Source organism: Balearica regulorum, chromosome 2, assembly GCF_011004875.1.
Source record: "Balearica regulorum gibbericeps isolate bBalReg1 chromosome 2, bBalReg1.pri, whole genome shotgun sequence".
In the NCBI taxonomy this organism is placed as follows: Eukaryota; Metazoa; Chordata; class Aves; order Gruiformes; family Gruidae; genus Balearica; species Balearica regulorum.
In genome coordinates this window covers 2,609,913-2,632,400 of record NC_046185.1, presented here as the reverse complement: position 1 = coordinate 2,632,400, position 22,488 = coordinate 2,609,913, and the positions used below count along the sequence as shown (strand labels likewise).

Below are 22,488 nucleotides of genomic sequence, written 5' to 3'. Positions count from 1 at the left end.
TCTAGTTCAACCCACAAGTTATAGTGGCACGACCTACTTTATCTTCTCTTAGCCAGAGAGCTGAAGCACATTTGCTTTTCTGGACTCTCATTCCATCCTGCTCCTTCCTGAGCCTGTAAAGTGACGCAGCACTTCTGCCTGGTTGGTTTTTAATTGGTATTAGTTTCCAATCAATCAGAACTCCTAAACCATTATCTCAAGAGCTGCTGATGCGGTTTAACATGAGTTTCTGTCTCCTTACCCTTACTAGTAACTCAAGAAGGAGAATAAGAATTACCTTACAGAGGAGTTGTGAGTAGAGCTGACCAGTCATTCTGGTTTCCACTAGACAGTGACTGATTTTATATCATTTTGGTGGGAATGAAAACGACACTACTATCACTGAAAAGAAAAAAAATGAAAAATACGGATCCTGCAATGACATGTTGACCCTCACGTTCTTAACATTCATTTTTGGTCAATGGTAGAAATTGCTGTTGCTGAATTTTTTTTTACAAGGTTACCAGGGTCTGTGGTTGGTCGTCCAAGTTCAGAGGTCTTTCTCTTAAGCTGGATGTGCTGGGAAAACTTCTTCTGGATTCAATCAAAGTTTGCAAGACCAGAGACATTTCCAATAAAGTACACAGGGTTCACATAACTCTATTTTCTTGCTGAAACTTTATTCAGCTCTAAAATTTGCTGCTGACTTGTACCTTTATTACCTGAGTTATACAATATGCTTCAAGATCCCCAGAATGGCAAGGACTGAAGAGCAATGCAGCAGTATTAGCTGTTCGCCACAATACGTATCCAGGATTGCTATGCTTTCCCTGCGGCAGGTGAAACAGCAAGGAAACAAATAAAAATTTCACCCAGTGCTGTTAGAAGTGAGTGGGAGGACAGGACCATTTTCACCAGGGTCCCTCTGACTAGCATGGACCTGAAACAGCACCGTTTCTGCTCAAAATAGCATGCCACAGGCAGAGACATTTTGTTTTTGCTAAAAGCAAACAGAGTTGCTAAGAAACGAATATTGCAGAGACGGAAATCCACAAAAGGTTTGACAGTTGCCGAACGGTGCGTGCTGGATGGAGTGGCTTGGCAAACATGGCCATACAGATAGCAGAGAGGACCCAGCTGATTCCCTAGCTAAGCGTGGTCCTTGCAGCGGGAAACCCACAAGTTGTTCCTTACCTCTCGCCTTCGTCATGCATATCGCTGATGGGGACTGACAAACCAGGGGTATAAGAAGGGCAGGGCACACAATGACCAGAGGATTTGCAAAGCTGGGAAGACTCAGTAGATAGCAGGCTTTGAAGGACATAGGGTCCAGTGTTCCTGTCCCTCAAAGCTGGGAGCTGCAAAGGAGGTTAGTGAGTACTTACAGTTCTTCTCCTGAAGATGCAGTCATGGCAGCCCTTTACTGCGTTTCTTAGATCTCCAAAGACAAGCCATGAAGTTGTGTGTGTGCCTCCATCAGTGAGCATCACGGTGAGGGTCAGTGACCCTGTTGGTACCAACTTTCCCAGGGTGTGGGAACACCTCCCTGTGTTTAAGTCACGGTGGAGCCTCTAGGGATAGTGGTCACCTGCGGCTACACAGGAGTCATGTTTTTACCTGCACTATCCACACAAGGCAGTCAAATTTTAGCTACCTCAATTTCCTATGCAAGGAAAAGAGATCTTACATAACTTTCTTATCCGATGATAAATGACAGATGCACAGTACCCTAAAGGTGGCTGCATTTCATCATGTTCATGACTGTGTACATGGGGTTTCTCCTTGAATGATGCTTAGAGAGCAGTATGGATGGAAAAGATTGCTGAAATATGAGACATTCGAGGGATTGCTGTCCCCTACTGGGGCATGGTGCGTGTTTTAAAGCTCGAGAAACCAGAGATGATCACTACCTGTAACAGCTCAAGAGCCATCCCCACCCTCCAATGCATTGCTGTTATTGTTAGGTATGCTCTTCAGGAAGGTGGGCTTGGGGAAAAAAAAAAAGAAATATTAAAATAGAAGATAGAAGCAAAGCAAACTAACACTGAGCCAATCCGATTAATAAAGGATGCCAGGAGTTGGTGTTAATTTGTGTCTGATTTAATGTGCCTGGTGGGTGGAGAGAGAACAGCCCACAAGAAGCAGCTGGGCTCCTTTTCCATCCCCCAACCCTGCTGTTGGTGCGGCGTGGTGGGGGAAAGAGGAGCACACAATCAGGCGATTCATCCCCACGCTGTCGCACTTTGCAAAAGCAAAGGAGAAGAAGGGAACGAGGGAGAGGGAGAGAGAAAAAGCAGCAATCCAGTTCTCACGAAAAGTGTCAGCAGCAAACATGATGCTTCTGCTTGCCTACCAGGATCAACCCATCCTATCCACATTTACCGGCCCTTTGTGAAATGCCAATGGGCAGCCATGACAAAAAGGAGCTGGATTGATACTTTGCCTCATCTGGTTGTTGGGGTCAGGCGTCTTGAGTGATGAAGAGAGTGCTCTAATCAGCAGTGGTGGGGCTGGTGGGGTTCACAATCTTCTCTCAAGGCCAAAGTTCTCAATTTATGTGCAGAGCTGGGTAAAACAGAGACAAGCTCCCCCACTGATGCAGCTCTAACACAAAGGTCCACCTGAACCAACAAAGGTGGTACCTGGATTTGCTCCCCGTGGGGAGATCTCTATCACCCCTCAGTTCTTCCAGTGAAACCCAAGAGGACAATCCCTTTGCTGCTCATGTCCATTCACTCCCTCTGAGGCTATGCCTATTCTCGTAAATAAATGAGGGATTAAATGCAGGCACGAGTGTTGTCCCTGATCATCCAGACCATTTAATTACTTGCATGCTCCCTCTGCAGTTCTGGCCCAAGACGGTGCCAGGACACAGTCTGGTAGATGGCTGAGCCAAGGGACTCTCTCCCGCAGGTCTGTGGGATGAGGCCAGCCCATTTCACAGGGGAGGAGAGCTGAGGTGTGTGGCTGCAAGCTGTGCCATGCTTGGTCCCAGAGCCAAAGAACAGCCCCTGCTCTGTTTCATTTAGTAGTATAGACATAGCCTGTGGAGACAGACAGCAAAAGGGCAAATTAGCATTTAGTTGGCATGTGAATTTCTGTTCTTTAGGAACAAAAGGAGGGCCATCTGCTCATTGTGTCTCGCACAAGGTGGGGGCTTGCTTTCACAACCAACGTGTGCTGGATTTCAGCCCATCACCCAGTGTGGAGATGTGGCGGGCCATCCAGGTAATGTCCTGAGGACATCCACTGTGCCCCACCGTGCTGGGCCAGCATACCCTCTGGGCAAAAAAGGCAATGATCCTCATCTCCTGGCACCTTCCTAGAGGGACTGCTCATCTCTCCTGCATTTCTTGGCTTACTGAGGCTGGTTCCTGGACTTCACACATGGGTTCGTCATTGCAGGGCTGATCTCTAACACCTGGGTCTGTGCGTGTTGCTACCTTAGGGTGAGATTTCTCTAAAATCAGTCTCTAAATCTTTATTTGGAGGAAATGGGAAGCAGAAGAATTGCTGAGATAAGGTCCCCTCCTAGGTCTTGCGTCTTTGGTAGAAATCTAAATCTAAGCCCTTCCTGTTGTCTGTAGACCTCCAGCTCCCCTCCAGCTCCTCACTCCAGTCCTGTCTGCCTGTTGTCTGAGGCAGAAGGGAAAACTCATACAAATGAAGGAGCATGTGAAAATCACAGACTCTGCTGTCATGCTTGTGATGAAGCATTACCCGAGCCCTTCTCAGAATAAATATAAACCATCCTCCTTTAATCCTTCATCTTCATCAAGGCTGTACACAGACAGCTAACTAGCCCCAACTCCAAACCGGCACATTCTCAATGCTACAAATCACTCCATAATGTCCTCCATCATCTCCTGTGATTAAACAAAGCCCAAGAAAGTGAGAAGAGAGGAGTCCTTTGCTTCCCAATAACACCCAGACTTGCCCCTCACCAGTAAGCCATCTTTCCTCCCATGTTACATGGATCAGGGGTTCCTAGGGAGAAGATTGAAAAGGGGAAAAGCGTACATCTGTCTCATTTATGCAAATCCTGAACTGCTTGTCATGAGGTTGATAGATGAGATGCAAGGAATAATCCAGCTCGTTAACGCCTGTGCTATGATTGCATCCCTCTGCCAGCCTATCTACATTTGAACGTCTTAGGATTTGTTATAGGAGACCCTAGAAGGCAGTCTCTGCCCTGAGGAGTCTGCAAGGAAAAGGGGAGGTCTCCAGGGAGCAGAGCAGGCAGGCACACTTTGCTGTCCAGCATGGTTAGCTCAGGCATGGCACAGCCTGGGTATGGGCATGACACTCCAGAAAGGTTTTGGTCGGGGCAAATGAGCATCCCAAAGACTGCTCTTCCAAGCAGTGCAATGGCACCATGCAGGATATAGCAGATTGAACAGTAGGACATGGATCAGGCCATCCCATTTTGGTAGGGGAGTTTAGCGACGTGGATGTGACTTGTGACACTCCATTTAGTTTCAGGCTCTGGCCGTGGTTTGTTTAGCAGTATGGACTCCCGGAGCCTTCTCTTCTCCAAGCTGAACAGCCCCAACTCTCTCAGCCTGTCCTCACAGGAGAGGTGCTCCAGCTCTCTCATCATCGTCATGGCCTCCTCTGGACCCACTCTAACAGCTCCATGTCCTTCTTGTGCTGGGGACCCTAGAGCTGGATGCAGTACTCCCAGTGGAGTCTCACCAGAGTGCAGTGGAGGGGGAGAATTCCCTCCCTCAACCTGCTGGCTGGCCATGCCTGGAGACAATTGGCTTTCTGGGCTGCAAGTATACGTTGCTGTCTCATGTCCAATTTTTATCTACCAGTATCCCCAAGTCCTTCTCTGCAGGCTCCTCTGAATCCATTCAACCCCAGTCTGCATCAATATTGGGGATTGCCCGAACCCAGTTCCATCTGAGTCCATCTGGATACACAATGAAAGACTGAAGGAAAAACTTTTCCCCCAGCTGTACCTTCTTATCCCCTGCAAAGAAGAGTAGACACTTCTGAGACTGGCAGTTGCATCCAGATCATTGTGTTTAATAGCAGCTGATGGACTTGTCCTCCACAAATTCTCTAATCCATTTTGGCACTCTTTTATACCTTTAGCCTCCACAGCATCCTGTGGCAATGAGGTCCCCAATTGAATTACGAGCTGTGTGAAAAAGTACTTCCTTTTGTTTGCATTCAGCCTTTGGGGTCAGTAAGGATGGCTTTCTGCGTCATGAGGCTTAATTCACTGCTGCTCCCCATGTCCCTCGAGGACCTTGGAGAGAAGGTGCTCTAGAAATGCACATATTTATCATTCTTTTGTTTTGTAAGTTCAGGTTGCAGACTTCTGCTTCAAGGTCATGGCTGGATCCAAAACCACTGAAACTTGGGGCTTTAAAGTGGATTGGGTACATTCCTGATTCTCTCCACTTCCTGTGGAGGGTCTGTGCTCAACTTGGTAGAAAGGTCCCACACTCTGCTCAAGCTCAGATATTTCAACCCTCTCCATGCCTCTGGGAAGTTCCTGTTTGCCCATGTTGGTGTGGTATCAGCAGACTTCAAAGCTTTTCATTTCAAATTGTCTAGCAGCAGCTGGAAACTGCTATCACAGTCCTGTACTTCAAGTTCTCTTGTGTTGCTCACTCTACAGAGAGTGAAAGTAAGGCAAGGGATGGTCACGGTTCTGGTTTTACTGAAAGGACCTATATTTCAGGTGTCTTTTGTAGCCACACCCTGAATCTCCATCTTCCTCCTGCTGAGAGATACAGGGAAATTGCAAATCTGAGCAATACCATCGTACAGTCTTTCTGTGTGCAGTTTAAAGATATCCTCACTGGGCATTGGGAACTGAATGCCTAAAATTATGAGCTAAATTCCTGGTGTCAGAAGAGGAAACATTCCCAATCCAGTTTTAACTGTGCTGAGACTGCAGCATTCAAAAACAGCACAGTGCACAGGGTTGCTGTAAATTTGGACTCTGATGTAGTCTTTCCTTCTTTTCCCAGCTGCTACCTAGGAAATCTATACCCGTCGTTGGGGTAGTGTCAACATTGTTTATCAGATGGGGAAACTGAGGCACAGCCATTGAGAGAGAACACAAAGCCATGGACATAGTCAGAAAAAGAGCACACACTGAAACTTCCGTACATCCAGGGCTGGTCAAAGGCTTCTGGTTGTAGTCATCCCCTGTTGCTGATCATACCCAGCCATGTAAGGAGCTGGAGGACAGCAAAGTAGAAATCTACTTTCCTGGTGCTGGGAGAAACACTAGGACTTGAGCTAGTGCAGATTCTAGTCTTGAGCTGGTTGCAAAAAACCAGCTACTTGGGTGTTCATCCCCTTTTCCTCCTTACCTTGGCCAGCTAAGCTCCAGGCTGCCACAGGGCCGAATCCAGTTGGTATTCAGTCTCAGGGGGGCTGGAGCTGAGCTCCAGGTGCCTTAACCAAGGCACCAGCTTTTCCTTTATCCTCAGTAGCCATCTCTGCATCAGTAACTTCAGAAGGCCAGGATATGGCCTGAAACACTGCCCCATCACTGCCTACACATCTCAGGACACTTCCTGGCAAGGTTTTGGCCTCAGCCAACAAGCACCACCCCAGACCATGCCTGGGCACAGCTCAGGAGAGAGCATTAGGCACTGTGGCAATGCTGTTCTGCTTTGGACGATTGGCAATTTAGCCACATGGACATGAGCTATGTCAAGGCTTTTGGGCCTCGGGGACCAGAAAACGAGCCCTGGTGCATACGATTTATGTGGGATGGACATGTATGAGTTATGGCTTGTGCATGTGCAACCCAATGAATTGCAAACCCCAGGTTTGGGTTTGCCAACCATCACTCTACCTACCCATGCGCCCATGCAAGTCTGAGCCTCACCATGCTCACTCAGACCCGCCCCCCCCAAACATCCCCTCTCCCCGGGGGCTCCCACTTAGCTCCCCCGCTAATGCCAGTGCTTTTAACCTCCAGCTGAGTTTTCAATCAATCTCATCCCAGTTCCCAGCACAAATGAGCAGCAATAGAAGTGGTCTGTCCCCTGCTTGATTTCTGCCACTCGTGAGGATGACCTTGCCCTCAGAGGCCCTCTCGTATAACCCTCACACCCAGGAGCAGGGTGGGAACGTAGGGGAAAAGGCCCCAAAGGCTTGGCTGTGGAGCACTAATGGGCAGAAATAAGTCAACAGGGGAAGTGGGAGTTTTCTAGGATTTGTTAGTGTAGAATTCAGGGTTTTTCTGGCAATCCGCATTGCTCCTCAGGTGTTACCACTGATGGGGATGGACGGGAGCTAGGGCAGAGGATATGGGTGATGTGGGCACAGAGGAAAGGTTGATCTCACTGGCATCAGAAGAGTTGTGTATTCCCCGAGGGCTGAAGAAATTCCTGGGAACAGTGTGGAGCAATGACCAGCCTAAACCTACAGAAGGCGGTACCTTACTACTGCTAACTGGGGTTTAATCTGCTTTGCTAATGGGAAACTGAGGCAGAGAAAGAAGTAACGTTACTGCAACCTCCATCAGCTGCCTTCTGCCAAGAACCCTGTAGTCTTCTTGACTTTGCTATGCAATGGCATCTAACCCATTCCTATGTCATGCAGTTCTTGAGAAATTCCCAGTCCTGGTGGTTGTCCCAGCAGGCCATGCCAGCAACATTGTACTCCTCTAGAGGGAAGTTGAGGACAAACACAGCTGTAGCTCAGGCCAAGGCGATGTTTAAAAGACACCAAGTACATTTACAGCATCTCTCTGAGGTTGGACCCAACAGAAGGTGCTGCAGAGCCCTGGGCTCATTTTCCTCTGGTAGCCACATCTGGGACTAGATGGAGCACATCTGGCCCACCTTGTCTTCTGGGCTTTTCTCTACAGAGGTTTTACTGGGTCCTAGATTCTAGGGCCCAGTCTTTCTTTTCAGCTTCTCCTGATCCTACTCTCTGAAAAACAATATGCAGAACCAGAAACTAAGCTTGACCTGCCTACATCCCTGCCTGAGAGTTTTAGCTATGGACCCATCTTCAATTAACATGATCTGGAGCGGACAACTTAGTCTTTAAGGTTTTTAATCTCATCTCGGGATGAAATCCTAGTGTGTTGGAAATGAATCACCACCTTCAGCACTTTTCTGGGGCTTTTCAGATCACAGAGCACTAGAGAAAAGCAGAGGATGCTTCTTACATCTGTCTTTTCAGGTGGGAAAATTGAGGCACGGATTGTCAGAGATACTTAATTGGGAGCATGCACTAATCCTGGAGCCAGGATTAAAGTTTGGCCTCTGGCTCTGCAAGGTAGTGTCTTCCCATCTGGCCAAGGGTGAAGATGATCAGAGATGGGATGGTTCAACTGAGGTTCAGGGACTTTGGAGTTTCCTCAATGTGTTCAAAAGCCTCCTGGGGCACCCCAGTATTATCCATTTCTACATATTACCTCTCAGACTTCCCTTTCCCCAAATCACCTCTTCCCACCTTTGAAAGTCGAAAAGGGACTGAGATTCTGTCCCCACAAGCCAATCCCCATCATATAATCAAATATTTCACATCCTATTCATGCTTTTCCTGCAGGCTGTTACACATCTGCTGGAGTTCATCCCCAAAGCGGATGCCTTTCCAGGCTGGAGCTAAGAGAAATTTGGGATGAAGGATGCTAGTGTGTATAAATACAATTTATTAACACAGCAGGCAGGTGAGAATCGGGGTTTCTCTGCACTCAGGAGACTGAAATGGATAGAGGTTGTGGGCAGTACATCAGTCTCTACAGCAGTGGAGCAAATGTGCCGGGTCATGAGGAGTCCATGCAGAAATATGTTTTTGTCAAGTGAAAACAGCAGGAGGGGGAGCAGGGCTGGACTCTTGCCTATCTGACCCTTGTCTGCTTTCCTTTGCTTCCCAAAGGGACTTTGTCTGAGTTCAGCTCTCAACATTTGGTCCAAAGGTAGATCTGACCAGGTCTGATCCTGACCTGGGGAGCTCCAGCTGGAGCTGGTTTAGCAGCCTTTCCAGGATGGAGTCCATGTCTGAAATGCCTCTCCAGAGAGCGGATGTGCGCTTAAGTCAGGGTGAGACCTAAAGGATTTCCCAGTCCTGCAATACCCACCAAGTCATCTTTTTGCTCTTTCAGGTCCTAGTTTTCACCAGATTCTGCTTTGCCAGAAAATACGCATGAATCTCTCTAGATAAACTGTTGCTGGGAAGGGCCAGAGTCAAGTAAATACTCAGAAAACAGAGGAGAAGGAAAATGAATCATTAAAAACAATACGAAGCAAAAACCTGATTTTACAGAAGAGGCACTGCACCAGGACCTGTCCAAGCTCCATCCCTCTCTAGGTGCCATCCAGGGCTAACTCCTCTCCTTGCAGCCCAGCAGAGCCACTGCAGCCAAACGACAGCCAGGGCTGAGCCCTTCTTGACTCCTCCGTGTGCTGTCGGGTGACAGATGCCACCGTGTTTCCCCAGGCACTTCCACCGTGCTTTGCTCACTCGGTAGCAAAAAGAAAATTTCCAAGTGGTTGCAGCTTTTTTTTTTGTTGTTGTTTTTCTCTGCTAGCAGTTTCTTGTAAATAAGGACAGAGCATACTTATTTCCCGTGTTTTCTCACAGTGGCAAGGGACTGAGCTTCTCGGGGCCAGGCGTTTTTCTGCCTCTGGCAGAAGGGATATTTTGCTTCATATCTGGGGACTTCTTACAGGGAAATGGGAAGCCCCGGGAAAGGAGGATTAGCTTGATGACACCAGTTTTAACCCTGCTGGGATGTCAGCCGTGTACCAAGGTCAGGAGAAAGAAAGGCAGAGGGAGGTAAATCTTGGATGACAGCACATCTGAGCCGGTGGGCAGAGAGAGGGGAGTTGGGGCATGGCTGAGCTGGTGGGAGCAGATCAGGGTGAGGGTATTCAGAGAGGTCCTAGCAGTGGGGAAGGATGCCCTCTCTGCAGTCATTTTTGAATTTTTTCCCCTTTTTTCTGTAGAGTGTGTGTGTGTGTGTGTGTGTTTGTGTGTATGTCTAAGAGTGCCCTCCATTGGCCAGATCCAGGCTGCTGCACCGAAACTCCTGTGTCACCGGCACGACCGAGGAAGGTGGTGGATGCACAAGCGGGGAGGTTGCCCTTCTCGCGTGGGAGGATTCTGTGCAATGCACAGACCCTGCAAAGCAGGGCACATATTGCAGCGCTGCCCGCACTTCATGGGCTCCTCCTGCTCGTGCAGAGCTGAAATCCCCATTCTGGGGCACGGCCACAAAGTCGGACACAGCAATACAGAGATGTCCATCGGGAAGGTCTTTGAGGGACAAGGTGAATTGTCATTTGGGGATATTCAGGCAGAGGGTGAAGGCATTTTGTGCATTTTATAGGCAGAGTCAGGGGAAGCCCTGATCCCTCCCTGCTCACATACATCCCAGGCTGCCTGCAGCAGGGAATGCAGTCGGTATCCCTGGGATGGGTGTAGGGTGTGCTTGGGGCACATGGATGTGCACAGAAAGCAAGCAAGGACACGAGGGAAAACTCCAGCCTCAGACTGAGATCATCTTGGTTTACCATTACTGCAGGAAGATAGGATGCACCACTAAACAGCTTGCCATGGCTTTTCAGGCTCCAAAATTCACTGGGACAAGTGCAAAATGGGTTCCTAAACCCCTTGGGCAGCCGAGGTTCCAGGTGTAACTTGCGTTTCAGTCCTTCCCTGGGTTTTTTTAGGCTGTAGAGGTCTGTCTCGGGCTGTGTTTCTGAACCCACCCTGTGGGTGCTGGGTTGGGACGGCAAATAGTCAGCAAGGAGGTAGAAAAAAATTACCAGGGCTCTGGGCAGTGGTGGGGGGGTGCAGGGGCCATGACAGTGGTTCATATGTCTTCATAACTCTCTGCTTCATCATCTCTAACATATGCACAAGGAAACCAAGGGCCATTCAGACCAAATTTGTCAGCCTCTTTCTGTGGGTTGCTTGGGATGAACACCTGCCTTCTGCTAGGGACACACACACAAAGAAGACAGTGGTTTTACCCTTCAGTTTATCCTTGAGAAATACAGTCAATGAACAGCCTGAGGTACCTGTCATCTGCTGTCCCCAAGCTTTACTGCAGCAAAGGCTTCTCTACTAGACCCATCTCCCAGGCACAGGAGTGGAAGGAAAGGGCCAGAGGGGTGGCATGTTCCCCAAGTTGGAGCCAAGGGATGGGACCAGGCATGGGTATCATCTCCCAGCATGCAGCATAACAGAGATAGCCAGGCTTCCTACACAGTAGCTGTGGCAACTACCATGGGAATATGGGCAAATTAGCCTGTATGCCATAAGAATGTGATCTCCAACACTGGAATAATTTTTCTTTTCATGCATTTAATATTACGTCCCCAGGTGCAGGCTGCAACCTCTGGTATATGTTCCCCTTGGGATTTTTCTGGATTGAAGTGTAGAAGATAGATGTCTCTGCTGAAATGCAGCAGCCAGTCAACTGCCCATTGCATCTTCCCTCCCTGCCAGATCCAAAACATGTTGAGCCAAAGATCCAGGCGAGGAGGGGCTTTTGTCTATTCACTTCTTCTGCTCTAAGTAAAGATTCCCACTTCGGCAAGGATTAGTTGAAGGAGAAAAAATATGTTTATGTTCCTTATGGTGAAACCTTCCAGATGGGACTGCATTCAGGGGAAATCAATTCTGAGACCTAACAACCGTAACACAGCGTCCCATTAACGGGTCTGTTTAGTTAAAGTTTGTTGGCTTTTACGGTGCTTTTCCCAGAGAGGGGCAGTGAGGGGGGATGCATTTTGTGCTCGTTGCAGCCTCATTCAATAGCGGGGTTGTGGCCAGCATGAGAAAAATTAGATTTGAGGAGGGCAGGATGCTTAGGCTGAATCCCACGCATTGAAGTCACCGTTAGGGACCAGATCTCGGCACAAGCCCTGTCTCCTAATCATCTCGTTGCTATGGAGGCACCGCTGGCTCCTGCTTCCAACCGGGAGAGGCAGGTTTCTTCACGGACTGGACCAGAGGTTAAGATGATCCCTAGCTGGCTCATTGGTGTGAAGGTCAGATAGACTTTGGCTTTGCAAGGGCTGTGTCCACTTGCAAACAGTACAAGCTGCTCAGGCACTGCCCTACAGTGAGGGGAGAAGCGAACCAGCGGTCCCTTTCAGACTCTCAACTAAGCAAGCACCTTTCACTTACCAAAGCTGATATTTAAGGCACTGACAGTCATTTACAGGCAACCCCTCCTGCTAATCAGAATGAACTCTCTGGAAATCTATGGGATGTTTGGTTGATGCCTGTGGTTTTCATTGCAAGCAAGAGCTGCTTTGCATCCGCTAAGCAGGCTGCCTTCCTGAAATCCGGCCCCCGAGGCAGGCAGGAGTCTGGCACAGGGAGATTTGCACTGCGGAGCTTTGCAGGCTGCAAACCGCTGTCAAGAGTGGGGACCTGACTTCTAAAAAATTTAAGTGAAAAATGCATTTGGACTCCATGCTGATTAGTGTCAGGTCTAACACACACTCAGGAATCTGCTGGCAGAGGCTGCAGTGGTTTGAAGCTTGGATTTGAAGCACAGTTTGCAAATTGCAGATCTGACTTTTGAGCTACCTAACTCTTTCCTCCCCAGGAAAAAGAAGAAAAAAAAAAAAAAAAAAGGCTTTTGCAGAAGAGGGGTGATGTAGAGACAAAACCTTGAAATAGAAAGTGGCGAAAAACCAAAGGGTAAATGTGGAGATGCATTTGGCTTCTCATTTCCTCCCAGATGCACAGGATGGTCTATGGGCTTCATCTCTTTCTTTTCAGCCTCTCCTGGGACTGGGTTTAGCTGCCTGAATTGTAGATTTCCTGGGAATTTGTTTGGCTGCTGTGAAAGTTTCCTCTGTTTGCAGTCTGGGAAGGCAGAGCCTGGCAGCAGGGTGGGAGATGTCAGGACTAGAGGGGAGCGGTGTGGGCACCATGGGGCTGTGAGGAGGGTCAATGGCTACAATGGAGAAGATGTTTTCCCTCCTCCTTTACAGCATGTGCTCCTTTCCATAGGTTTTCATCCTGGTGAAAGTCCAGGTGCCAGTCTGGTCCCTGATTACGGAGAAACACATCCCAGGTGTTCTGAATTATTTTGGGGTTGCAGTGCAGGACAATGTTAGCATCTCCAGAGCTGGGCTGCTTGCCCTCAGGTTTCAATGTGGTGCTCTATTCACTTGCTTTTCACTAACCTGTGGACCATGGAAGCTCCTGAAATCAGGACAGTAGTCTGAATTGGTAGGGGAAACCTCCCTCCCAGGAGTCCGATCTGTCCTGTTGAAATTGAGCAGCAGCCCAGTTTTGGAGATAGCAAGCGCTGCATGAACAGGGCAAGCCTCACGCAAGGGGAAAATCCTGATTTTTCTCTACCTGGAGTGAGACAAGAGGGCAGGAAAGATGGCTGAAAGAGTGAGAAGGAATTGAGCCGTGGCTGTATGCCCAACAGTGGGAGAAGCTCTGCCCCACACTCAGGGTCTGACCCTCCTGCCTGTCAACCCCTGCATTTGTTAATAAGTCCTCTCCCCAAACATGGGGGGTGCACACTGCACGGAGAAGGGGTAGAAAATAAATGGAGTCCTACTACTAACAGTGCTTCCCCCTCTTTCTCCTCCCCTGGAAACAGGGGAGAAGGGGGGAAGGGAGCACAGGGAGGCCTTCTTCATGGGGTAAGAAAGAGGGAGACTTACAAGAGTACAGAGGGTGCAGGAGCCTCTTTGGCATGGAGGGGGGCACAGGGGTCAGGGCAGTTGGGCTGAAGAGGTGATCTGGGCTACAAAGGGTTTCAGGGAACAGGTGTCCTAGGGCAATGCAAGAATTGCTTTTGCTAAAGGAGTTTGGGGGGCTGAAGGAGGTCCTGGGGGTGGCAGGGAGGACTCTCACTTTCTGGAGATGCTCTGTGCCTGGTGGCAGTATCACAGGCTTTGGGGTGTCCTGCACACAGGAGTGCAAGGCAGAGTGGCTGCGTGATGTGGGGAGACTTTAAATCTGTCTCCACTCCCCTTTTTTTTCCTCCTGTACCTAGTACACAGCTCCTTCTAGCCCTGCCCTCCTGTCTGGGCTCAGGGTTAGACCAGGGTTGGGTGCTGAACAGCAACTCCCTTCCCCTGCACTGGTTTGGTGGAAGAGGAGGGAGGAGAAAGAAAAACAGACAGAAAGAAGCTCCCAAAAAAGGGCAGGCAGGGGGAACAGCGAGAGGCAGAGCCCAGCTGCCCATGCTAACCTCCAACCCACCCTCCCCTGAAGTCTGCATTGAACCAGCATCCTGGCTCCATTGGGATGGAGAGGGGTGGAAACCCCCTAAACCAGAGATCGATGGTGTTTGCTTTGGGGAGATGGTTGGAAATCGCTGCGAAGGCTCTGCTCAGCTCAGCAGAGGAGCATTGCATGGGCAGAGGGCACTGGGAAAGCGGGGTCACAGCTGTGTTGTCCCCCACTGTGAGTCACAGCTGGGCCCCTCCTGGGGGTTAGGATATCCCGGGGATGGAGACACTCCCAAACCTAGCATGGGGATGGTGATATGGGGCTGCACCTTCCCACAATGGGATGTGCTGGGACTGGGGATGCTGTGTGGATTCTCAGCCTTGCAAAGGGTTAATAAAAGAAGAAAAACAAAACAAACACCAAAAAAAACCCAAATTCCAAATCTCTTCTGTTTCTCTCCCCTCCTCCTTCCCTTCCCTTTTTTTCCAGGTGTTGTTTATGGCCACAGGAGGGAGCTCAAATCCAGACATGGGAGGATTGGCTTGATTTCGGATCCAGAGCCTCTTAAACTCTCACTTTTCCTCTAAGCTGGTCCCTGTTATGTCCAGGATCTGGCGCCTGCTTGACATTTACTTTGAGTTCCAGAGGACCAGAGACCTAGGATGAGGAGCATTGGATCTGCCCTGAACCTGCTTTTGGTATCGCCACTCTACTTTGTGTGGACCGTGGTCGCTCTGGACCTGGCACAAACTCCCTGCACCACTTTGGTCCAGGGGAAATTCTTTGGGTATTTCTCCTCCTTTGCCGTCTTCCCGTTGAACTCCTCTCTCTGCTCTTGGATTATCCAGAACCCCGACCCTCGGAGGTACACTTTATACATGAAGATCCTAAAACCTACCGGCATATGTGACCACCAGCACATCCGCACCTACCAGTTCGACTCCTTCCTGGAGTCCACCCGCACCTACCTGGGCATGGAGAGTTTTGACGATGTGTTGAAGCTCTGCGACGGGTCCACTCGCTACGCCTTCCTCCAGTCCAACAAGCAGTTCCTCCAGATGAAGCAGACCGCGCCACCGGGCGTGGAGAGCTGGCCCGTGCGGTGGAAACCCACAAAGGCTCAAGAGAGGGACTTCTCGGTGGAGTACCTCGTGGTGGGCAACAGGAACCCTAGCAAAGCCGCTTGCCAGATGCTCTGCAAGTGGCTGGACGCATGCTTGGCCATCAGCAGCAGCTCCCACCCATGCGGCATTATGCAGACCCCGTGCTCTTGCTCAGGAGGGGAGGTCCTAGATCAGACCAGCGAGATCCTGGGGCTCACGAGGAAGAAGGAAGAGTGCTATAAAGATGGAATTTACTTGGAGAACTGCATGAGCAGCCCCAAGGACAGCAGCGGAGTGGAGTTACTGGGTGAGTGGAGGGCAGCTGGGTGTGTTTGGGAGGGAGGGCTGGTTGGGCTCTCCTCTCCCAGGTCTCACACTGTCCCCATCACCTCTGTGTCTGAGTCTGCGGATGCCTGGTATGAAAACCTTATTTCCTAATTGATAGGCAGGTCTGACAATCCTCAGTGGCTCTTTATGAGCCTGCGACTGGAATTGCAAAGCATCTTCCCCTAAATATACCCTGAATTGTTTCATCCATTGCTGGGGCTTGTGCCTCACTTGTTTTACTTCTGCAGCCTCAGAGCTGCTGAGGGGAGAGTCTAACCTGAGGGCAAGCAGTTTTCCAATGTAATTACAGATGTCCTAGTAAAGGCAGGATCCAAACTACCTCCCAAGGCGGGCTGCACTCAGCAGCCCTATCAACCATTTTAATTCATGGGAAAAACTTAATTCTCAGGTCCGGTTCGAGGCAATGGCAACAGAAGGCACGCTCATTTTGTTCTCAGCCTCATTTTCCTTCTGGAGGCTTTCAGAAAGAAAAGTCACCGTGCTGCTTCTGTGAGGTTACTCGGTGCCTTTGCTGGGGCTCCTTCCTCAGATAGTTCATCAGTGTTTTGATGATGATCTTCAGTATGGTATGGGGCTGGAAAGGGACTAGGGAGGTGGAAGCAGCATGACAAAAAGGGCTATGAATAAAGGTGAGATGCACTTGAGGTCTTATCTAGGCATTGGTCTGGGGAGGGAGATGCTCCTTGCAGAGATCCGATATGGTCTTCGCTCGTGCTACGGTGCCATGCAAAGCGGAAGGGAATCGGGGGGTCTGAAAGTGAATCCTCTATTTCAGGGCCTGTGTCACATCCGTTCTGATGTGTTTATTCTCATCTCCCGTCCCACCTGCCAGCACGCAGCTTATGTAAAGCGGAGGTGTGATGCTAAATAGGAATCTGGGCAGCGGGGAGGGGAGCCTCCAACTCAGCGAGGTGCAGACCCCCAACACAAGGTCTCGTCTTCTTCAGGCGCTGGATTGAAATGTCCCCTGGGAGAACACTGGGAGAAAGTTGGCATCCATCTGGGTCTGGGCTTTGGGGCTCCTGCCTGGCTTTTGCAGCCACCCCCTATCAGGGGCGAATTTCTCAAGGCGGGGGGGGAAAGGAGGCTAAATTTGCTTGCAGTAGGAAGGAGGTTACCAGGCACAGGTCCAAGCTGTGCAGCGTGATTTTCTTGCAGACTGCAGTTTGGCGTTAGCTGAGAGATTAGGATATGATCAGGTATTAGTGCTTTCGTCAGTGTATTTTGGGGGAGATTTTGTTTCTCACTGATCTGTGAATCAATACGTGAAGGCACACAGCCGAGCCATAAATCCTGCAAATTAGTTCTTCAGCCGTGCCTCCCTCCCTCCCCGGCCATGAGCACACAGCAATATTCGCTCTCCAGATTTCAGATTTCTTTGCAATGCCCTTTTCTCCTGTGTGAACAGCTTGCGAGGAGTACCGTGTTGGCTGCCTCCTCGGAGTGATGTGAGCTTCGTTAAGTCATGTGTCATGCCTTGCATTTGCTGATTGGATGATTTATGCATTCAACTCAAGCAGCGTGACCTTTTTCATTGCAACCAAAGGTGAAATTTGAAATAAGATTTTCAGCAAATCCTGAAGCATTCAAGCTTAATATTGGCTTTTGTAAAGATCTCTCCTAGTCCAGCTTGAGTGCTTGAATGTTCCCAGAAAATAAATATGAAAGAGGCTCAAAGGTGGCTGAATCAAAATCCTTTTTGGGTGTCAAATATTTGTAGAGAGCGTAGATAATTTTTTGCTGGCTGCTCACATCTGCTCCATATTGAAGATACAGAATTATCATCTTCACTGGTGGGATGCCATCTACATAGAAACGATGCTTGCAGGGTGCCCGGCCTCTCCATGTGCTGCTCTGTCTGTCACTGTGTCTGTTTTGATTTTTGAAAAGGCTTGATCAGGAAGATGGAAGCGAGATCCAATTTGGACAGAGAACCAGCGATCCCTTAACAGCATTTTGTGGGTGGAATATTTTGATAGGGTTCCCAATTTCGGAGTGCTGATGCTGATTATTGCTGTCATTGTTGTCCTGATTGTATTTGTAGCATTTATTTTTTTCCTGCAAGCTTTCCCCCCCCCCCGCCCCTGTTGTTTCCTGAGTCATTTGTTGTTTCTGGGCCTGTTTTGACACTTTTGTCTTTGAACAAGGGTGCATCGTGTGTTGTACTAATCTAGTCTGATGACTTTTGAGGCACATAAGGAATTGCCAGACACCCAGATATCACCCCAAAATGTGGAGACTGATTTTCCCTGATGTCTGTCTTCTATACCTGGGATATTTCCGAAGCAAAAGTAAGGGTGCAAATCTACAGAGGCCACAATGGGATGCTGCCTTGGAAGCAACCATGCTTTGGCTCACACAGTTTGTGGGTTGAGATCCCATTGAAAAGGTTCACTCCCCATCCCTGGGCACTGGTATACCGAAGGATGGAGAATGCATGTATGTGTCCGTGTGCTGGATTAGATGGTGTCTTCTCCCTGTTCTCTGAAGTCACTCAAGAGCAAACCAGAAATACATCTGTTGGGCTGGACATTGGCTTTGTTGGCCAAAGAGCAGAGCTGGGAGATGAACTGCTGCTGCCAACCCAGGCCACATATCTCCTGGCCATGGTGGAGAAGTGGACGTACTGACCCTGCTGCTCCAGAGCTACTGGTGCACTCAGAAAACCTGACTGACAGCCTGGTTTCACTCATGGCCAATGAGTTTACACTTGGTTCAGGTACATAGGGATGTTTGTGGTCATTTACGAGGGATTTCACAAAGTAACTCTGCCAAGGTCACCCTGTTTTGTCCGTAGCATCTGTTCTTCAATTTCTGGAGGTAGGAGAGATCACTCCAAATTTGCTTCCTGGGTTTAGTGAGACACCCTCTTTGCACTCTGTCCCATGCAGACATTGCAGAGGTTACAACGGGTGGTGGTGGGGGGTGGGAAGAATCTGTCACGGTGCGGAGGCGGCAGGAGATATTTCGGTGTCTTGCTGCACGTGGAGCTTGTCCTGGTGATCAGCAAGAAATGCTTGGAAATGTATTGGCAGCAGCAGCCCACCCCCCACACCTCCCCTCCTTGCTGCACCTACCACAAGCTGCTGCTCTGGGAAGGCTTGAACAGGGCAATTTTTTTCTAGGAGAAGATAATTCAACAGGGGAAATATTTTTGGCCAGCATCATATGTCCCTTGGCTGGCTCAGGCAACATGGGAAGAAGGCAGAGACCACTTGTAGGTCCTGATGTTTAGAGGTGAAATCTTTTTTTCAGGAGTGCAAGCTGGCATTCCTGGAATAGGCTGCCACACCAGTTTGGGGTAAGAGACCAAGGGGCTGAAGATGGGAAAGCTTCCTGAAACACGGGGCATTGGGACTTCATGGTCTGAAAATCCTGGTGACCCTCTCAAACGTGAGCTGACTTCACTGTAATCAGAGCTGGAGTTTTAAAAGGGATGCTGAGGTGACACTGTAATGAGAGAAGGTTAAATGTGTGCTTAAGTGCTGTGCTGAGTTAGGCACTTAATGAATGTCTAATTAGTCTTGTCTCCACTGTTCCTGGAAGGCCATTGCAGTGCTGTCACATTTTGATGGCCCAAAGAGATAACCAGCATGCTCTGGTCCTTCTGCTCTTCATATCCCCATCTTGGAGGGATCCAAGATGTTGACTGCAAATAGGTTTAAATGTGTGCCCCTAAAATACATTGTTTGCTCCCTCGTAAAGTAGATAGCTCCAGGGCTGGAGCTATTTTTATGATGAACAAATCTGATTGGCTTCATGTCTCAGCCAGAGAATTTCACAAATTAATTTCAGCAAAGAACTTGAAACCGAGATTTAAGTGGAGCTTCTTAGTTCTCAAAAAAAAATTAATCAAGATATTGCTAGTCTATTTAAGTGCTGGGTGTTTTCCTGCCTTTCCTGATAGTTTTCCATTGGTTTGCTGTCCCCACTGCTCTGAACAAATGCAGACCCTCCTTCCTCACACATGCTCATCACTTCACCTCTGGTTTCTTAGTGGTGTTTCATCTTCCAGCCTTTAGATGTTTTTCTACCTCTGTCTGCTTGATTAAGAAGTCATCTTGCATCCATTCTCTACTGTTTGGAGAGGCATTTACAGACCCATGAACAAGTTGCCACTTAAGCTCTGCTACATTAAGGAGGCTGAACTCCATAAACATCTCACTGCAGGACACATCCTCCAAACCTCGGTGGTTGTTGGGAAGCTTTGCTTCATGCTTGGCCAGTTCTGCTGGCCAAAACACGATGTCTTCTCAGCAGGGCTGAGCTTCTGCCTGGATTTGTGGCTGAGTGACTGCTGAAGGGGGTCCTTGGTGTGGAAGAGGGTCCAGAGGCATAGAGATAAATGAATCAACTGCCATCCTCCCTGCTGCAGGAACCATGTTTTGTGGCACAGCACTCCTCCCCTTGGATCTCCCCTGGGGCAGAAATAACTTGATAAATCATTTCCTATGTTTGTGGTGAGCTTTAGTGACCATGAAAGCTCAGAGGCTCATAAAGAACTGTGAGTAATCGTCCAGAGGCAGCATCTCAAACCTCTCCTTGACCTCTTCAGCTCCTTATGACACAGGCTCTATTCCTGCAGCAAGAGTCCCCCAAGCCTAAACAAGAGCTGAGCTTGCAGAAAAAGGTGTTTGGCTTTGGATTTGCCTCAGTTTGGGATTTGCCAACCAAATGGCAAAGGGATTTGTATGGGTGCATTTTCATTGCCTCTACTTCCTCCTGGCATGCACTTGCTGAGTGCTTGGGGAAGGTGTGCTGCTTTCCAGCTCCTCACTTCTCCATCTGTTTGCCCCTGCTGTCTAGTCTGTACATCCTTGAGAGCAGAGCTAGGATGCGGTGAGAGATCACCAGCAAAACGTGGGGCAAGGAAGGGCTGGCTTCTGCTCACATGTAAAATTTTTGCTGTATTACCCTAAAAGCATTGGGGATTTTACTCGACATTTGCCCCGCTTAAATCTAAATGTCAGCAGTTGTGTGCAAGGGTTGATACGGCTTCATCACTCCTGGAGTGATGATGGGGCTGCCCCTCTTGCATGCAGTCAGTGGGGTGTTTTATGGATGAGGCGAGTGTGGGTAACTCCTTCCTGGATGGTGAAAAGGGGGTTCCTAACTCAGTTTAAACCCTCACATCTCTGTGATCTGTGGAAGATCTGCCCCACTGCATTCCTCATTAAAGGCCTTGCAATTAGAAAAGAATAGGATAGGATGGAATAGAATGGAATGGAACAGAATGGAATATTTCAGTTGGAAGGGACCTACAACAATCATCCAGTCCAACTGACTGACAAATTCAGGGCTGACCAAAAGTTATAAGGACATTGTCTAAATGCCTCTTAAACACTCACAGGCTTGGGGCATCGCCCACCTCTCTAGGAAGCCTGTTCCAGTGTTTGACCACCCTCTCGGTAAAGAAATGCTTCCTAATGTCGAGTCTAAACCTCTCCTGGGGCAGCTTTGAACCATTCCCACATGTCCTATCACTGGATACCAGAGAGCATTAAGTATGAGAGAAGAGTGGCAGAGCAGACATTTCCTGTGTCCGTGCCTCTGTTTCATCACTAAATTCACTCGTGCATGCATCTGTATGGAGATGTCCCATTTGGGAGATGTGAAGGGAGAGAAAAATGAGAAAAAAAGCTCGATCAGTTCCATTGTGAACCCAACAGCTTGTGGACATGATCACAATGCAGAAACATCAGCAATTACTGTCTGAATGCACTATTGTTGTAGCAGGGAGACTAAAGGTGGAATTTACATCCAGTTGCTGAGGGAGTTTTACAGGCAACTACTCCCATTATTGCTATGAGGGGACTTTTATGGGTAATTTAATGGGTGGCAGCCTAGTGAAAGGCTCAGCTTTTCAGCTAAACTTTTTTTCTTTTTTCTTTTTTCTTTTTTCTTTTTTTTTTTTTTTTAAATTTGCCATTTTTTAACATCCTCTTGTATTCAGGACCAATAGCAGCTGCCCCAAAATGTTTTGTATGGGAATACAGGGTGAAATTTAGATGCAGGGAAACACAGACACCAGATTCAAAATCATCACATCTGCAGTCTAGTTTTGTAACTGTAACTGCTGAATATGAGAATGAGGATGCTAATGTCTCAGAAGGGAGAGTGCACAGAGACACTCCTGGCCCTTTTCACCACCCACCCTGAATCTCTGATGTATTTAGGAAGCAGGCTGAAAAATGAAAAACATTGGTTTTTTCAAGGACAACTGGATCCATGGAGCTTTTCAGGTGTCTGATGCTCCTTTGAGGTGCCTGACCTCCATGGATTTCCTTGGCGCTGAGCTCTCTGACCTGGTGGATCCTATCTCTCATGGTGGATATAGCTCTGGGGTTTCTCCCAGTTTTCTTTGAAAGGGAATTTTTCCTTTTTTAGTGCTGGTTTCCTCTATCCAGATGCAGCTTCCATAGACTTTGGGTGAAGTTAGGACTTAGCTGAGATGGGGCTTAGTCCAGCTGCCTTGAAGATCTAGTGGACAACTGATCCAGGAGGGGAAAAGGGCTCTGATCTTTGCCTAACAGCCTTGGAACAGAGGCTTATCCATGAGTACTCAGAGAGTGGACTTGGGTGCTCTAAGCCACAGCAGTCTCTTTTCACGCTGGGCAGAGCAGTAAATTTCACCCTCTTCCAGACCATCATTGTCACCTCTGCAACTCATCTCTTCTCCCATATTTTCCTCTTCTCATTCTGATAATCAGTGAAATCTTGCAACATCTATGGGTGCTGATTCTGTCTCCTGGGAGCCCATCATCACCCCAAGATATTACTGAAGCAAGCTCGGGCTAAATAGGTTAGAAAACTGGTTTTGGATTCTCAGCAGGTATCATTTAGTGTGGCTGTGTAACACTTTAACCTGAGGAGGATTCAGCAACTGTGTGTCCCTGGGGTGGCTCTGCCA

The 22,488-nt window shown here is 48.7% G+C and overlaps 1 protein-coding gene across 11 annotated transcripts in view; it reads left to right on the top strand.

Moving 5' to 3' along the window:
- ADGRB1 (adhesion G protein-coupled receptor B1) overlaps positions 1-22,488 on the top strand; it is a 279,324-nt gene that overhangs the window by 61,830 nt on the left and 195,006 nt on the right. For all 11 annotated transcript variants that reach the window (XM_075743190.1, XM_075743189.1, XM_075743187.1 and 8 more), the window contains exon 2: positions 14,617-15,537. In XM_075743190.1, coding sequence (XP_075599305.1) covers positions 14,790-15,537 — 748 coding nt within the window. In that variant the 5' untranslated portion in view covers positions 14,617-14,789. The remainder of the gene's footprint in view (positions 1-14,616; positions 15,538-22,488) is intronic.